At 48.2% G+C, this 17,240-nt stretch overlaps 6 protein-coding genes across 6 annotated transcripts; 3 read left to right on the forward strand and 3 right to left on the reverse strand.

The window, feature by feature from the left end:
* Positions 1 to 917: 917 nt before the first annotated feature.
* On the reverse strand, positions 918 to 1,832 carry AO090020000387 (uncharacterized protein; the record flags this gene model as incomplete). Its single annotated transcript, XM_001824662.3, has 3 exons — positions 918 to 1,190; positions 1,244 to 1,378; positions 1,470 to 1,832. The coding sequence occupies 3 exons, from the start codon at positions 1,830 to 1,832 to the stop codon at positions 918 to 920; spliced, it is 771 nt and encodes a 256-aa protein (XP_001824714.3).
* A 728-nt stretch (positions 1,833 to 2,560) lies between these two features.
* AO090020000386 (uncharacterized protein) lies at positions 2,561 to 4,104 on the forward strand (the record flags this gene model as incomplete). Its single annotated transcript, XM_001824661.1, has 2 exons — positions 2,561 to 2,942; positions 2,993 to 4,104. The coding sequence occupies 2 exons, from the start codon at positions 2,561 to 2,563 to the stop codon at positions 4,102 to 4,104; spliced, it is 1,494 nt and encodes a 497-aa protein (XP_001824713.1).
* A 592-nt stretch (positions 4,105 to 4,696) lies between these two features.
* AO090020000385 (carbon-nitrogen hydrolase family protein) lies at positions 4,697 to 5,860 on the forward strand (the record flags this gene model as incomplete). Its single annotated transcript, XM_001824660.1, has 3 exons — positions 4,697 to 4,875; positions 4,975 to 5,420; positions 5,484 to 5,860. 3 exons carry the CDS (start codon positions 4,697 to 4,699, stop codon positions 5,858 to 5,860), a joined length of 1,002 nt encoding a protein of 333 aa, XP_001824712.1.
* A 72-nt stretch (positions 5,861 to 5,932) lies between these two features.
* AO090020000384 (fungal specific transcription factor domain-containing protein) lies at positions 5,933 to 7,298 on the reverse strand (the record flags this gene model as incomplete). Its single annotated transcript, XM_023238024.1, has 3 exons — positions 5,933 to 6,785; positions 7,063 to 7,237; positions 7,280 to 7,298. The coding sequence occupies 3 exons, from the start codon at positions 7,296 to 7,298 to the stop codon at positions 5,933 to 5,935; spliced, it is 1,047 nt and encodes a 348-aa protein (XP_023092820.1).
* Positions 7,299 to 10,235: 2,937 nt separating this feature from the next.
* Positions 10,236 to 11,141, forward strand: AO090020000383 (SDR family oxidoreductase; the record flags this gene model as incomplete). Its single annotated transcript, XM_001824658.1, has 1 exon — positions 10,236 to 11,141. One exon carries the CDS (start codon positions 10,236 to 10,238, stop codon positions 11,139 to 11,141), a length of 906 nt encoding a protein of 301 aa, XP_001824710.1.
* Positions 11,142 to 12,632: 1,491 nt separating this feature from the next.
* AO090020000381 (uncharacterized protein) lies at positions 12,633 to 14,054 on the reverse strand (the record flags this gene model as incomplete). The annotated part of the gene is made up of 1 exon (XM_001824657.1): positions 12,633 to 14,054. The coding sequence occupies one exon, from the start codon at positions 14,052 to 14,054 to the stop codon at positions 12,633 to 12,635; it is 1,422 nt and encodes a 473-aa protein (XP_001824709.1).
* Between the last annotated feature and the right edge of the window lie 3,186 nt (positions 14,055 to 17,240).

Below are 17,240 nucleotides of genomic sequence, written 5' to 3' on the forward strand. Positions count from 1 at the left end.
GCCTATCTAATCCCTGCTTCTCTATAGAAATCCTACAGACTAGACCTAGGAAAGGACCGCAAAGACCGCACCACTGCAGCGTGGTCCGGTGATCTTACCCTGCAAAAAAAGCAAGAGCTAGTTATATACATGTTACGGCTAGCAGATAACAGCTATCCGCTTCTAGTTAAATTTATCTGATCGCTCGCCCTGATTATCGTACACCAGCAATCCTCAATTCTTAAATTACAGACCCTAGCCTCAAAATCCGACTTCCGGGAAAGAATTAGCCGCAGAGTTCTTATCGATGATATCCATAGTAAGGAACAACAACAAGGACCAATCCCTCCTCCACGAGCCTCCTGCAAACGCACCTAGATCAGACAAACACTCTAGGGTCAAAGACGGTGAAGAAAGGCAGAGTCAAGTAAAGCAACCAACAGCGGTTAACAATATCATCCAACCCCCGCGATTACCTCAAACCTTTGACTCATTATATAAATCTGTGAGCAGATTCTGGTGCCAAGCCACATACTCCCCCGTTTCCTGCGGAATATACTGCGGGAATCCCTGATTAATAGCCTGCAGCGTTCCCCAAGAAACTTCACCCTCAGTGTTGTATGTCGTACTCGAGAATGCACTGGCATTAAAAGACCGGTAGACAAGCGGTTGGTCGGTGAAAGAGACATTGGCGACGGTCTGTGACCAGACAGCCGACGATCCAGCGGGGAAGAGGGTTGCCGTACCGATAGCCGCTTGAAGGACGACTGTGTTACCGAGAATAGCGTATACACGACCCAGTGCGGTGATGACTTCCGCGGACTCATATGTGAGAGAGGCATTGCCGAAGTCCGGAACCAAACTTTAACCCAAAATTGAATATCAGGACAAAGGTCTCTTCAATACTGGGGTACAGCGTCAAGATGGACGGGAAGAACTCACGGCCAGGATCCGATGTGGATATCCTCAGTCTGGGATTGCATGATGAAGGTCGCTTCGGGGGCTGTGTGCTCGCCACAGGAAAGCATGCCAATTCGACCGATGGGAGTACTGACAGCGTATATTTGATCCACTGTGCCGTCGGACCACAGGTCTCTCTCCTGCGCTGAAGGTCTAAGCTTATGTCTGTGGATGAGGATCTCGCCATCGGGGGATATTAAGGCCTGCGCCATGTACAAATGGGCGGCATCCCTTTCGGAGAAGGACAGTCCCTGAAAGTACGTTAGGAGGGCAAAATTCGACGAGTCAACATTTGTCCACCTACAACATAGATCTCGTTGTCGACCGCCGCTTGTACAAGCTTATTCCAGTTATCGCTTCCAATCACTAGGGAATTCTCGATATAGTCCCTGACATGGTATTCAAACCAAGGATTAGGATTTTCGGAGTTAAGAATCCCCTAGTGATACTTTTCAAGTCAACTTTCAATTCCTCAAATAATTTCATGATTGCAGTAGGAGTATACCAATGACAAGGGAGAATCAGCTCACCTTAGGATAACCGGGAAACCAAACCTCAGGAAATCCAATCACACGTGCCTGGTTTTCAGAGGCCTTTTTGATCAGACTAATGCCCAAGTCGACAGTGGCGTTCAAGTCAAGGGTGACCCCATCCCAGTCCTTGTTCAGCATTGGAAGAGGCCAGTTAACAGGTGCTTCCCGGACAGCAGCAATAGTAAGATTTTCCAGATCCCATTTGGCGACAATCTCGTGTACTGTCAGGTTGTTATTGCCCTTCCTTGTTAACTCGTTTGCTCGACGGACCATGGCGTTGCCCATTCCATGGTAACTTGAGGAGGCCCAGCATACGGTTAACAGGCTGGCCGCGAAGCCTATATGCATGAAATGCTTCATTGAACAAGAAATTACCCGATACGTCGAACGATGGGAACTATCTTTCTTTGTGTGAATACCAGGTGTACGAGACAGTAAATATGGCGGCAGATGAAGCTCTTTAGTAGTTCTCGCTCATGTCTATACCTGAATGCACTAGGACCGGGATTTGGTCGTGTTCCACCAATTCCCGATGCGTGATTGACTTTGACAGGCCTACAGGTTCAGATAAGACCGAGATACTGCTGCTACAGAGAGATATGGATGTCGATGACTAATAATACAACCCTATCTGGGACGTCAACTAGCAAACTAGATATGAGGCACTGACTAACCAGTTTTGATCGGAAGTATGAAGAATGTGAAGATCTAGCGGATTTTCTGAGCGCGGTCCACTTTCAGAATAACCCACACAGCCTCTGGCTAGGAAGTCTAATGGGGAAAGCCTTATTGTGGGGCTGCGGTTCATTAGCGGCGGAGATACAATTGCCGCCGTGATAGCTGACCAGATCCCGCGATTGCCATACTAATGACACTGCATGCCCTATATCGCAGTTATCTAGGCACTAATCGAATGACAGACAGCAAACTTGCAGGAGGCGGCACTCCGCCGTAACCAATGTTCCCTCGGTTGCTTCTCGACCTATATAATGCGTATAAGCTTAAATCTACTGGCATTTATTTAGATCCAGGCATCGCACCCGTCCGTATGTATTTCTTGTGTTCACAAATATCGCCCCTCAATCACAATGTTTTCCGAGAAGCACCAGCTACTATTCGGACCTCCAGTGTCCTCCACAGACCCGCTAACATGGAGTCGTTTGCGAAAAGAGCTTTTATTCGCGACTATCATCTTTGGATCCTGCGCGACCGGCTCTCTAGGCCCGCTTCTAGTTCCAGCCTTTGTTTCCTTGGCCGCAGATCTCCAAGTGAGCCTGACTAGTATCACATTGCTTAACGGAAGCCTGGTCATGGCTCTAGGGCTCAGCGCCTACGTTTGTTCTTGCTCTGCTCGGTGCTTCGGCAAGCGATCGGTTTACCTCTTTACGACGATTTTGGTGCTCGCCGCGTGCTGCTGGGGTGCAGCATCGAAGTCTTACACCTCGCTGCTTGCATCGCGTGTGTTTCAAGGTAAGCTCCGAACATTCATCTTCGTGGCTTCCTGGATGCTAACTAGTTAGGATTGGGTATGGGTGGCTTCTTCGCCCTCGCTGGTACAGCTTCCATTAATGATATCTACAACGTGGACGAGCGCGGCTGGCGCGTTGGCCTGTGGAACTTCGCTGTTATTGTTTCAGTCAACCTCACGCCCATCATCAGCGGTACCGTGATTTCAGCGCTCTCCTGGCGTTGGGCCTTCTGGCTCCAGGCCATCCAATTTGGCGTCCTCCTTGCAGCCGTGATCTTCTTCTTCCCCGAAACTACATTTCGTCGTGAGATCTCTGGCAGTCGACCTACCACATGCAACCTAGAAACGTCTTCGGACGACCACACCTTAGATCACCCAGAGCTTGACACCGAAGAAAAGGGTGGCCGGCCGGTTGTGACCAGTGCCAGCATCGAATCGATCCCCGTCCAACGCCATAACTCCCTTTTCGTCTTCACCGAGCCCCTTGCCATCGTGATCGACCCTATCGTCATCTGGGGTAGCATCATGTGGTCTATGACCTTTACCTGGACGATCCTCCTCGGCGCCGTCGCATCACAAATCTTTACTGCACCACCCTACAACATGTCCACCGTAGCCGTCGGTAGCCTTACCGGCATTGGGCCTTTGATAGGCTCAGCGCTGGGTACTGTGATTGGTGGGTTTCTGTGCGATCTCAGCAGCAAGTCCATGGCTGGCAAGAATGCCGGAATATACGAGCCCGAGTTCCGTCTACCGGTCATGCTTCCCGCGACACTGGCTATGATAGTGGGTGCCTTTGGGCTGGGTGCTGCGACGCAGTATGGGCTATCTGCTGTGGTATGTGGCGTGTTCATGGCAATTTTGAATTTCGCCGTGGGTATGGGATGTACAGGAATCGTGGCCTATACCAACGATGCTTGCGGGCAGCGGGCAGGAGATTGTTTTGGGTTGGCGATGGTTGCCAAAAGTGCGTTTGCATTCGGGCTATCATTTGTCTTTAATGATTTTGTGGTAAAGAGGGGGACCTTGATTTTCTTTTCGACATTTGGCGCTGTGAGTGTGGCCGTGATGCTCACGAATATTCCGCTCTTCATTTGGGGCAAACAGATCCGGGCATGGGCAGATGGGCGGGATTTGCTTCGACGCAGGAATATCCGTATGTAATTATGGGCAGGTAATTGAAGCAAGTATGTGTGACATTACATTTTGTTGGTCGGTGTAATTGCACGGAGAGCATGAGAGCTGTTACCGTACCGTACCGTACCGCTTGATCTGTTGACCTGGGAATGCTGCCGTAAGACGGCTGCTCCGAGTCCTGACATGAATCAGTAATATTCTGTGTCTAAACGAACTCGCCTCCCTTCTCAATGCACTGAAGGAGGTTTTCTTTTTTCCTACGAGCGTACCCTTCGACGGAATACGCCCGCCAACTCCACTCTCGGTAATCGCCACTTCTGGTTGAGACTCTAAACAGAACGATCCCATAGGGATTAGCGGCGGAACCTTCGCATCCGCCGTGATCAAGTCCACAGTGTGGAGGGATTGATCATAGTATGAATAGATAGTAGATTAAATTGCTTCGGAAATTACGTTAAGATAAAGCAGACCAACCCTCCCGAAAGCGGGGTGGGGCTGTTACAACTATTACCAGTTCGTCGTTGCTTCATGGGGTGGTGCCTTATATGGAGTTGATCCCGTTCAGCATCGACCCTTACCCTTCTCCTTACCAGATACTACATACCTTCGAGTGTTCAAGATGACTACCCCACAGCCGTCCCAAGTCCGTGTTGCCGTGACCCAGGCCGAGCCCGTTTGGCTCGACCTCAAAGCAACCGTCGACAAGACATGCAGCCTCATCGCTGAGGCCGCCTCCAAGGGCGCCCAGCTGGTGTCCTTCCCCGAATGTTGGATTCCGGGCTATCCAGCTTGGATCTGGTAGGGTTTTGACCCCCTCTTGAAGCCTTTCTTGGGCCCATGTACAATCATTGTTGGATATCTCACTGATACTGACAAAGATTGATCCACTGGAAACAGGACACGCCCCGTCGACCAGGAGCTACACTCACGCTACATTCAGAACTCGTTGACGGTTTCATCCCCCGAAATGACTCAAATCTGCAAATCCGCCAACGAAAACAATGTCATCGTCGTCCTCGGCTTCTCCGAGAACATCCACAACAGCCTCTACATCTCCCAAGCGATCATCTCGAATACGGGATCCATCCTCACCACCCGCAAGAAGATCAAAGCCACACACATGGAGCGCACCATCTTTGGGGACGCATTCGCCGACTGCCTCGACAGTGTCGTGGAGACTGCCGTTGGACGAGTGGGCGCCTTGTCGTGCTGGGAGCATATCCAGCCCTTGCTAAAGTATCATACATGCGCGCAACGAGAAGCGATCCACGTCGCGGCGTGGCCGCCATTGTTTGAGTGGGGCGGGCCGGAGGATGAGAGTCTGTTCTCTATGTCGAGGGATGGTATGCCTTTCTCACCACCTTGCTCAGGCTGAGTTGGAATTGACAGAATGAATTTGTGTCTAGGAACTATTGCGCTCGCACGTACCTACGCCATTGAATCATCCTCATTTGTCCTCCACACGACGGCGGTCATCAGCCAAGAGGGCGTCGAAAAGATGCGTACCGCCACAGGCGCGATAATGAACATGCCTGGTGGTGGAAGCTCGGCTATCTTTGGCCCCGACGGCCGGCTTCTTTCCAAGCCTCTGCTGCCGACCGAGGAGGGTATTATCTATGCCGATCTAGAAATGCATGATATTTACAAGACCAAGGCCTTTGTGGACGTTCTGGGCCACTACAGCCGGCCGGATCTGCTGTGGTTGGGCGTGGGATCTTGCGATAGGAGGCATGTGAAGGAGGACGCCGAGGAAAGGAGAGAAGACCGAGTCGAGGTTCTGTGAGAAGTAACTGTCTAGTTTTGATGACTTCGTTCCGGTGGGGAAATTTCAATTACTATCAGTTTGATGCAAGAATCAGAGTTCCAACCCCATAGACAACTCCCACTGCCGGTACTCCGTATCAAAGACAAAGGTCTCCGGGCGGATGCTGTCAAACATCTCCATTTCGTCGCCATCGAAATTGGAATTAGCTGCATCTGCTTCCGCCGCCAATGGCCAGTTTTCCTCCGTATCTACGATCCTCCCATCCTCCTCTCTCTCCTCATCTTCATTTTCCCTCTCCACTTCCCTCTCCCCCTCCTCTGCCTCTGCCTCTGCCTGCTGCCACCCGGTCTCCTCGGCCTCCCCACCTCCACCAGCCTCGAATCCATATTGCAACGGCAAGGCTCCCATAACCCGCCACCTGTGCGCAAGCCCCCGCAACAGCCTGATGGCGCGCGTCGCCTTAACCCACCTACTCTGCATCACTAGAAGCGCACGGAAACACACGCGGAAGTGGGCAATCGATTGGCTACGCAAGGTATTGTGCGTGCTAGTCGCGTTACACAGATGCGTCACGGCGGCCGTGAGCACGCTATGCACGATAAAAGGTGGGGCCAAGGACAGCGGAAGAATATTGGCGTGGATACGCAGGAGACGGACGATGGATGCAGCAGCGGTGGTAACGGAGCGGAGGGCCAGACGGTAGATAGTCAGGCTGTTTCGGACGGCGACTTTGAGGTAAGGGCGGTGGATGAGGATGAAGGACATGTGGTAGGAGATGTGGAGATAGATAACAGCAGGAGTAGGAGTCTCCGTGGTGATGCTAGTGCGTGACAGCTGGAGGGAAGGGTGGATCTGCCGATAGAAGGAGAGGAGCTGGTCGCGCGCGTCGAGGAGGAGGCGGGATCTCTCGGTGCTGCTGAGCTCGGAGAAATCAAACGAGTAACTGTGGGGCTTTAGTGGAGGAGTTCGCTTGGATAGATCAAGGGGTGGGTGTACATTTTGTCCATGTACTGGTCATGGATGAACCACAGGCGGCATTGGTAGTCGAATGCCAGCTCGTCCAGAGACGGCGAAGGACCGACCGCACTAAGGAAGGAGGGACACTTGATCCTTTTCCACGGGAGCAGACAGTTCCTGCCGAGGAGAGAGGTTGCAATTCTGTTGCATATGTTCAGTTGGCACTGCCCGGTCGGACAGGTAATATCATGAGCTTGACGCACCGGTCCATCAAAACAGAAGACCAAAGAGTCCTCAACCGTGAATCACGAGTTCTTGACTCCGCGGAGAGCTCACCAGGCGCTCGACTGGCGGGTCCTCTGTCTGGGGTTATGATGACTGGTAGGCCTAGGTGCAGAACTAGACTGGCACACATTGCTTTGCCGTAGAAGTCAGAACCTGGTACCTGGAGCTACTCCTTGCATATCCATTGTAACTCACAGTTATACATCCAGGCCATATTATGTTGCTCCAAGCCTAGCTCTCTCCACGACATGATGGAGAGAGACTGGATCGTCGAGATTTCTGGCAACTCTCGACAGAGCTGTAGTGCTGTCTTGTCAAATGCAGCGGCTGCCTCATCACCAATTGCCTTGCTCTGCGGGCCATCCGCAACCAGAGCTGCAGCGGCCAACGCAGCGGTTTTGACCAGTCGTAGGCCGTGACTCAGATCATCGCCGCGGAGTTGGTCGAGGGTTTCGCTGTCGACAAATTGCTGAATGGGGTTGATCAAGTTTGCGAACACATCAAGCAGATAGTTGGTAATCCCCAGTATATTAATCGGATCCGGCCAGGGGGCTGGTATATGCGGTGCTCCCGATGTGGACGCCGTTGGCGTGGCCACAGCCTTTCTCTTCTCCCGAAAGTCTGCAGCGTCCCAGTGAGTGACGGGAAAACAGAAGTTGCCCGATGGCCCGATAAAGGATGCATCGCCGTTGTTATCAAGGCTCATGCGCCATATCAGGGCGCTTACATCCTCGATCGCCGTGGTCATGCTATCATGGATGGCAACAGCGCCATCTTCTTCACTGCTTCGCTTCGGCTCCCCCTGAGCATGAACCATATCATCGTCCAATATGGTCCGCCTGGAGAAGGGTGCCTGTGCCAGTTCCTGCTTTAGTATTGCAATCTCGTCTTCCAGCGTCCGCACATAGTCCGGATCCACTCTGCGCCTGCTGCAGATTAGCATCATTCAAGTTTGCTAAGGGTAGATACTGACTTCACACGCTTCTCCACCGTATACTCACAGATCCTGTTTCGTTCTAGGCAGTAGGAGCAGGTTGGGCGTAAGCCATCGCACTAGGGGTGAAGTTGTTCAATCTTTAGGCTCTTTCGCTCCTACCATGAGAGCTTACCTTGCGCTTCCGTTTCCGACAGGCCTCACACGCAACAGAAACGCGGGAATATGACTGCATTGTCTTGCTGCTTTGCAGTTCCATAGGCCATCAGTGTTAACCTGGAATCCTGGGTGAGATTCAGCTTCAGAGGCTACTGATAGCGATGCATAGGCGTGGTAGGAAACGGTTGCGGGGCACTTACGAGTCTGGGTACGGAGGATCGGAGTGGCCACTTCGCAATAACGGCTCTCCTCACTAAGTCTATCTACCGCCTAGTAATATACTGTATTGCTATCTCTATTAATATAGAATATTATATAAAAAGGACTTAAAAACTGTATAACTGTATGATCTGAGTTAATAATAGTTAAATATAAAGTATTTACTCTAATTATTAATATTTATTCTAGGTTATTAATTACTATTATTCCAGCTTTTTAAAGGCAAAAGACTATTATATTTATTAACTATATATAATACATTGACCGCGGGATTCTAATTAGGCCTAGCGCCGATGCGTTCCTTTATTAGATAGCTAAATAGTTAGAATCTCTTTTCTAAAGAATCAATGATGTCTATTTTATAAGGACTTATTAGATTATAAGCCCGGCCAGTTAAAAAAAAATCTTAGAACTTAATATTAATATTTAATATTAGTTTAAACTTTTTATTCACGGGAAAGAAAGCTTTAAAAAAAAGAGATCAATAATATATATTAAAATAGCTAATGCAGTGACGTGGCGTATCTTCATTTGTGTATTTAAGGAGAAGACACAAGGCTGAGTTGCGGGGAACTACATTCGGACTTTGATTTTTCAATCCATCCTCTTTATGCACCCAGCAAATATTTTCATGAGCGAACTTAAGTGTGAGCCGACCTTATATCCAAATTCTTATCCAGTTCCCTAGCTTTACCATAGCTCCGCTTAATATAATGCCTTTCTGGGATGAATATACAATGGGCTAGATCTGTAATATTCATAAGAAATATATCGCTATTCGAGCTTTTCTAGATAAAATAGATAATATAGGTAAGCTACTAATGAATAACAACAATATTTATACTATTGGTGACGTCAGTCGTGTCTGAAGCCGTGATTATGCAGATTTAGTGCCTACGCCACTCCGTAAAGCACAAATAGCGGGCGAAGAGTAAACTTCCCCGCCAGTCATGTAAAAAGGCATATACACCTTGCTGTAGGGTGTATAAGTATACGGACCCTGCTCCCTTGATAGGTATGCTCTTACGCTTTTTGTAGTCCCCCGTTGAAATTGCTGAGCGTGTTCTTCTCTGCTGCGTTAAACAGATATTAACGATATTTCTTTTTTCATTACATCCATCTCTACACAACCAACATGTATGACCCCTGTGGTTACTGGAAAGGATTGTGCTAGTAAGACAGATCGACATGAGGATGTGTTGGACATTGAGAGAAGACAACTACGTCAGCATATTGGGCTCAGCCCGGAACCCGGGGATTTACTATTCTATACACCTTGAATACAGCCTTTTCTTTCATTGAGATGGCGCCTGACTCTAGAGGAGCCACATGCAAACTTTCTATCTGTGGAAATAATATATGGCCCGGCGAATTACCTCATTCGTTAAACCCTGCCATGGGTTATGGTGCACGGTACAGATCGTCAGCTGGTGAGTCGTAAAAGACTAGCCCTCTTACTAGCGTTCAATAAGTTGATAATACCATCTCTCAGACTATTTTTCCGAAATATGCACCGGTGGTTGTGACTGGCCGCACTTCCCCACTCGGAAGGGAAAAGTGCTGGGGCCTGATCGTAAGCACAAGTACTTGGTTTGGTTCGGTATGTGATCCAAAATCCGATCGGAGTTATATCCGGAGATAACTATTAAGAAATGAGGAAGAGACCGAGTAAGGATTCTTCCTCGAATAACAGTGTCTGGAAGTAATCAAATGACTAAGCTGTAGGATTTCTTACGTTTAGTATAAAGATCTTGTTAGATTCCCTAGAATTCCTCATGGTCTCTACATAATCTCCCCTTTCTGTATACCAAGCCATCTTCATCACTTTGAGCAACCAAAATGCGTGTTTTCGTTACCGGAGGTACCGGCTTCATCGGCAAAGCTGTCGTTGAAGAACTGATCGGGAAAGGACATAGCGTCCTGGCCCTGACTCGTTCCGAGAAAGGTGCGAAGCTTCTGGCCAACCTAGGTGCCGACGTATATCATGGCAACCTGGGGGACCTTGAAAGTCTGAGAAAAGGAGCTGCCGCATCAGAGGGCGTCATTCATTGTGCTTTCCGAAACACCGTCCAGGATTTCACTGTGGCTGAATTTGAAGCAGCCTGCCAAGAGGAGAGGCAGGCGATTGAGGCAATTGGAAATGCTCTTGTTGGATCAAATAAGCCACTGGTCATCACGTCGGGCACGATGTTGCTTCCACCCGGTCGCTTAGGAACAGAAGATGACCACGATCCTAACCCTCGTTCACCTATCGCTTTGGCCCGAGGACCGTCAGAGATATTGGCTTTGTCGTTTGCCTCGAAAGGAGTACGTGTTTCTATCCTTCGCATCCCACCCGTCAATTATGGTGAAGGGGACGAAGGTTTCGTTCCAATGATGATAGACGCAGCGCGGAAGAACATGAAATCGATATATATGGGCGACGGGTTAAACCGCTGGCCAGCGACACATGTGCAAGACACTGCCAAAGCTTATCGTTTGGCGCTCGAAAAGGCCCCAGCCGGTTCAACTCTCCACGGCGTGGCTGAACAAGGCGTTCCGTTGAAAGATATTGCTGAAGCGATCGGAGAACGGCTGAGTGTTCCGGTGGAGAGTAAGGAATGGGAGGATATGAAAGCACATTTCGGGTGGTTGGCCAATATAGTTGCTCTTGACAACTATATCTCCAGCCAGAAGACACAGGCACTACTGGACTGGAAGCCAAAGCAGCGCCCACTTTTGTCTTATATCAAGGAGGATATATGAATCGTACAAGCTGGTATCTTGCATGTCTCAATTTTACTGAGAGCTATGAGAACGGATGGGCAATTCAAGCTCATCTGATTACATCTTCATTTTGCCAAGCCGAAATCAATGCAGAGTCCAACATATTTTTGTGAATGATGTATATTTTTTTGTCTTTCATCACGGTTGCTCAAAAAATGGCATGTCCTATCCACCAAACACCCCAGATGAATGGCGTATGGGCTCCCAGAACGGTTGCTCTAGTTGATATTGCCACAAGGAACTGCTTTAGCTTGTGATATCTTTGTCCCTTAATATTGAGTGTTTAAAAATCAGCGTCTAACTGACATAAACCTAATACATTTATATTCCATTTGAATCGCGCACTATTTTTCCTATTTCAATCCGCTATTGAATAGCTACTGGCCCTCATAAGTTTCTGTAAAATTCGGTCCTTCTAGAAACCGAAAAGAGCAATGCGGCGTTTGTGTTTATCTATTAATCCCAGAGATGCGGTATTGTCTGCTAGGAGGGTCGCTGATTGGAACTCCCTCTGTACTGCTTTATTTAATAGCTGCTGGTGGAACGCAGCAGCGGTGTTAAAGTCCACTACTTTATTTAAATAATATCTAATGGTGTTGGACTCATAATCAGTAATCTAATCCTGAATTGAGGCAGGCGCTTTGTCTACTTCGAGTATATTAGTTAGTTGTCGCTTCTGACATAGCGGGGGAAAGGATTATACTGTTAATAGCGTTGATATTGCTACGCTAGAGTATTTTCTAGGTTAGGTTTTGCTCCTTGCCAGACTTCTCTCCGGTCCGTTTAAGATTACGGCTCTAAGTTTGGGATTTAAGCGGTTGAAAATCTAATGTTTGATAACTATTTAAGGTATGCTCTGGCTCACGAAAGATTGGCTTATCTAAGTATTTACTCTTGACCTTCAATTTTATATCTCATTGATATAGAGGGATTGGGAAAGAGTATATATTCTCTATATCTCTATAAGCGGTGGTAAAGATGCGGTCATGCTAGGTGAGAGCTAAGAGTTGTAATAGTAAGTCAAAGATCAAGTTTTCTTCGTGCTCAATTATAAATCTCTTTCTATATTCGGGTAAGTAATATGGTAATAAATAATATTAAGAACTATGGCTTACATTCGAGGCTTGCCATCCTCTCCTTTGATATGGAGTAGAGTCGCAGTGGCGGCGAGGATGTTCGGGCAGCCAGGCACAGGGTTTCTAACTATACAGAAATCGACATGTGTCCAGATAGTGCCAGTGTTACTATCACCAGCAAGATAGCCATCATCTGTCACGCTATAACAGTCTGATATGGAATCAATATCCATCGTCTACGGTACTGTCGCAACGAATGGCCATTATGCTTTCATTACACATCCTACCGGTAGGAACAGGCCTAGAGATAAATTGAATTCCTAGCAGACCGCGCTTTGCTCAAAGAACATACAACTACAAGTCACACCTATAGTTGCTATCACCGAAACACGACTTACTCCAGCGACTTCAATATTTGCTCCTGCAGCAGTTGCTCTGTAAAATTCCATATCTGTGGTGTGTTGTGCGAGTCGAAAGTGGCTCCAGTATAATAGGTGTGCCGCTCACCCTGCAATGCGTTAAGCTCTTGGTAAAACCCATGCGCGATGGCATCGGCTGAGACTGTCATCTGGTATGGGCTGTGGTTTGCCAGTCTGACAAACTCAAGGTCAGTGCCGTCAATACCTTGGGTCTCTCGGATACTAGAGATGCCTTTCACGATGCCAGCTTTCACCTGTTCTTCCGACACTGGAAAACGACTGGAGAAATGGACTGTACATAGCCCCTGCACGTCGCTTGTTCTCATCATCAGTATGCCAGGTAGCTGGGGACGCAGGAACGGGTGATCCGCCCCTCGGTTTATATAACAGATATTATCGGGAATGCCCTGGATGCGGACCAATGCGGGATAGAAGTAAATGTGTTGGAATTGAGAGAAGAGCTCCTTCTCCTTGGGGCTGACATCGAAGCCTCCGAAGTTATCCAGGTGAGGTGGGAAGGCGACAATAATCTTCTTCGCGCGGATCAGCCTTGTCTGTGAGCCAGACTGCACTTCCATGTAGACCCAGCCTTTGGCATCGTCTCGATCCATCTGTACCACCCTGCTGTTCAGCAGTGCATCTTCTCCTAGCTCTTTACGGGCGGCATCGTATATGGCACTGTTATTATGATCGGCCGGGCGGACGAATCCAGTCTTTACCCCGTTCATAGTGTCAGCACACATGTACTTCATGATGTACAGTGTGGGCATAGTTTGCCAATCACCGAGTGCGTTGATCCACGCGCCCATTTGGCCGACCGCCGGCATCATATCATACTTTTGCACGAATTCTCCGAATGGAAGAAGCAGATCCTCCGGCACTGGATCCGGTAGATCAAACCCAGTCTTCAGATAGGGATATTTGGCCAGCTGGGCCATATATTTCTCCGTAAAGGCTGCCATTTCCGCCTTCGAGGAGTCCTGGACTGGCGTTCCCGTGCGGAAGTCAAACATGTGCATCTTGTAATCGAAGACAGCTTTCGTCAAAGGGATTTCAAAGTGCTCGAACATTTCTCGGACAGATGAAAGGTTCTGGAAGTAGGTGACGCCGTAGTCAACGGCCCGACCGGACTCGGGATCGATGTAGGTGTTCGTCTGGCCTCCGAGGCGGTCCTGTTTCTCTAAAACCACCACGCTTTTGTTGTGCTGACGTAGGCGAATGGCAGCGTGGGTGCCTGCTGGTCCGCCGCCGATGATACAGACATCACGAGTAATGATATCAGGTGGGCTATACTTGGAGACATCTATGCGACCTTCCATCTGTGGAGGCGCGGTCTGTGCCATGGTTTGTGAAAATGCACCCATAAGGAAGGAGAGGGCACTGTGGAAGAACCCCATGCTTGTTTAAAATAGACTGATGACTGAGGAAACACTGATATGAGCGGTGTGTGTTGGGCAGTGGTGAGAGAAAGTCACATTGGAAGTGTGATTAAATCAGCCAGGGGGATGCCCCAAGACAGACATCCAATTGTCACTACACTAGTCTACCTGAATGAGGATCTCCGGTCTAGAGCCAGAAGGCCCACATAATGTCCGCTTAATACTAAGAACTCGGAGCCGAATAGTCGGCCAGCCCATCTGAGTATGTGTTGCTGATCCCGCGGATGTTCCCGACCTCGTTTGCTGTGCTGATCTCGGGGATCTTGTGGGTCTGGGCTGGTCGGTTCGTAGTCTTTCTCATACGACAGGGTCCGTATTAATGAGGTGCTTCAAATGCACCTTAATTGAAGTCATGTTCTCACTCTCTGATCATAGGGTACGACGGGGCCACGTCACTCCGAATTTCTAGGTAGTGGTTTAGGGGTCTGGATCGCTGAAGGGATGCAGCTTATTGAAACAATTCAGTCAGCCATGAACGCCACGAACCCTCGTATAGACCCACTATAGTTATGATCCACAGCGAGAAGAATGAAATCGGCAGCAGTCTATCACGCTTCATTTTGCACGATTGCGTACATTTATCATAGTTCGTCAGTCATACAAAGCAACATACCCAGGTGCCTTTGTCTTCATCCGAGGGGGGAAAAGAGAAGAAAAGAAAAAGAAAAGAAACGCCCAAAAAAAAAAAAAAAATAAATCAAAACTTAACCTTGTTATCCTTACCCTTACCTTAATACGTGGAGGATACCTTTCTAGACAATAGCATCGGGAATTCATCCACACGTGTACGATTGGGTGGATGCCAGCCGGACTGATGGCACTTTTCCCCGGAGATCGACGTGGTTCATCGTGGTACGAATCGGAGGATGGAGCTCATCGAGTTTACTGAGTACTGGATTTGCGTGGGCGATTTTGTCTCCACACGGCCCACTGTTATCAAAGTCGGATTGGTCATGCTCGATAAAAAAGCAATGAAAAGCTCGGAGCGGATGTTCCCGAAGTGAATCTCAGAGTGCCAGCTGTGATCTGCGGACAGAGACTTGTATTCGATCGGTCATCAGCAATTGTCTAAATAGGAAGTTGGTATGTGGACATGCAGATCTATTACTATTTGTAGTGCTGATCAGGCAGGTCATTACCACCAGCAATCCCTCACTTCGGGTATCTGCCTTCGCAAACACCCACAAAGCAGCTCAGGAAATGAAAATTGTTAAATTTTCGAGGCAGGCCGACTTATTTCCATTCACCTCTAAGTACCTTGCAAATATTTCAATTAGGTAAGAAAAACAGAAATGACGCGCAGCTGAAGCCATGCAGACGGCATCTGATATATCTCACTACATGTATGCCATTGCATGCTTTCGTATCTATGAGGTTGGTCATATCTACTGAGCTACATGAGATATATACCATGCTATACCAGTATTGTGTGAGACGGGAGAAAGAAGATGTCAGTAGCGTAGCGGTGTAAGTTGGTTAGCTGCAGCTTAGAGAGAATAGCAATGCTTCTAAGATTTATTATGTAACGCATTCAAATTTTCGGGCAAAAGGAAAGAGCGAGGAAGCTCACGACATGAGTGCACTACCCTATTCAAAGCAGCGGAATTTTGCCTCAGCCCCCCATTGCCCGACGATATCTAGTTGGTCGAGATCATTGACCGCCAGGAATGTGTTGCTATATTCGTGCTGCGGTAGAATAGGTACCAGCCCGTACTGTAGGGCAAGCCCCCTGGTTAGCAAATATAAACATCGGGCGCGACGTACACGTCGGCTGAATCAAGATCGAATAGCTTACCTCGGTCATTCCATTGCTGAAGCCACGGGGCTCCACCCAGATATGGTAACCTTGTCCGTTGATATGAAAGATGGCCTGCTGAGTCTCAGATATGGATCCAAGAAGGGTCACGTTCGTGTAGATCGGGTGCCAGGGACAAAGAAACTTACTTTGGTTGGGTTGCCGAATTTGCCGACCCTCTATTAAACCATATCTTTTAGAGTCTGTACGTAGTGACTAGCTAGGATGCAGTTGTGATTACTTACACCATCGTCACGGCACAGCCAGAACTCTCCATCCGCCCGGAGCTTAGTCTGATCATTTAGCTCTTTTCCTCTGGGGAGAAGAGTGAGCTCATCCCGTTCATTGATGGTTAGGGTTCGCCCCGACAAAGAGGTATAGTATCCAGAGAGAGTGGGCATTGTTATACTTGACTGTTGCGCAAAGCGTAGTTAGGACCGTTGGCGAAAGAAGGATGTTGAATTCAAGTAGCTTAATTGAGGGGCGTTCGACCAGAGTTGAAGAAATATATAAAGACGCCGGGAGAGTAAATCATGCTGTTATTCAACTTCACTTGGGGCTAGGAATTGACGTATAGGAATTGTTGAGGCTAGGTTATGGAAGCTAATAGGACTAACCACTATTACTTACCGAAACTTTATATGGCTTTCTTCGAAGAAAATAGCACATAAGTATGCAGCTTATTAACGACGTGATTCACAGAACCGCATCGATGACAGCTAGGCAAGGCTGTCGGGTTTCAATCAAGAAGATTCAATAGCGCATCCACACATACATACATGGGGCAGCTTTCAACACGCTGTCATTCCGCTCAGCTGATCGACATTATATGGAACTCAAAGCTGACCGGGGAATTAGTACATAGAGGAATGTGAGAAGCTGAAGCCGATGTACAGCTCTCGTTTACCGGCCAAGCATTCGTGGCGTAGAAGCAACTGGGTTAGCTTTGGCGGTGTATGGAGAACCAATTTTGAATGTAAAGACAGAGATGATACTATTACTAGCCTCCTAACGACAATCAGTGGGTCAGGTACTCCCGTGCACTTCCGAAGTTGAGGTGCAACCGTGCAACTCGTGCGCGATGGTGCAGATCCCGAACTACGGCTGGGTTCGGTGTGGGTCTGCAGCCTGGACCGTGCAAACCTATTACTAAATCTCATGCATTGTCATCTTACCTATAGTATTTGTTTTTTCTTTTTCTTATCTTTTTCTTTTCTTTTCTTTCTTTCTTTCTGGTTTTTTTTTTAAAAAAAAAAAAGAGAGAAAGAAATCCTAGGATTTACTTATTCATGTCGGGAGAGTAGAAAAATGTAGCTTTGAAAGAAATGGCTGTTTATAATCACTTTACG

Source organism: Aspergillus oryzae, chromosome 6 (genome assembly GCF_000184455.2).
Source record: "Aspergillus oryzae RIB40 DNA, chromosome 6".
Classification (NCBI taxonomy): domain Eukaryota; kingdom Fungi; phylum Ascomycota; class Eurotiomycetes; order Eurotiales; family Aspergillaceae; genus Aspergillus; species Aspergillus oryzae.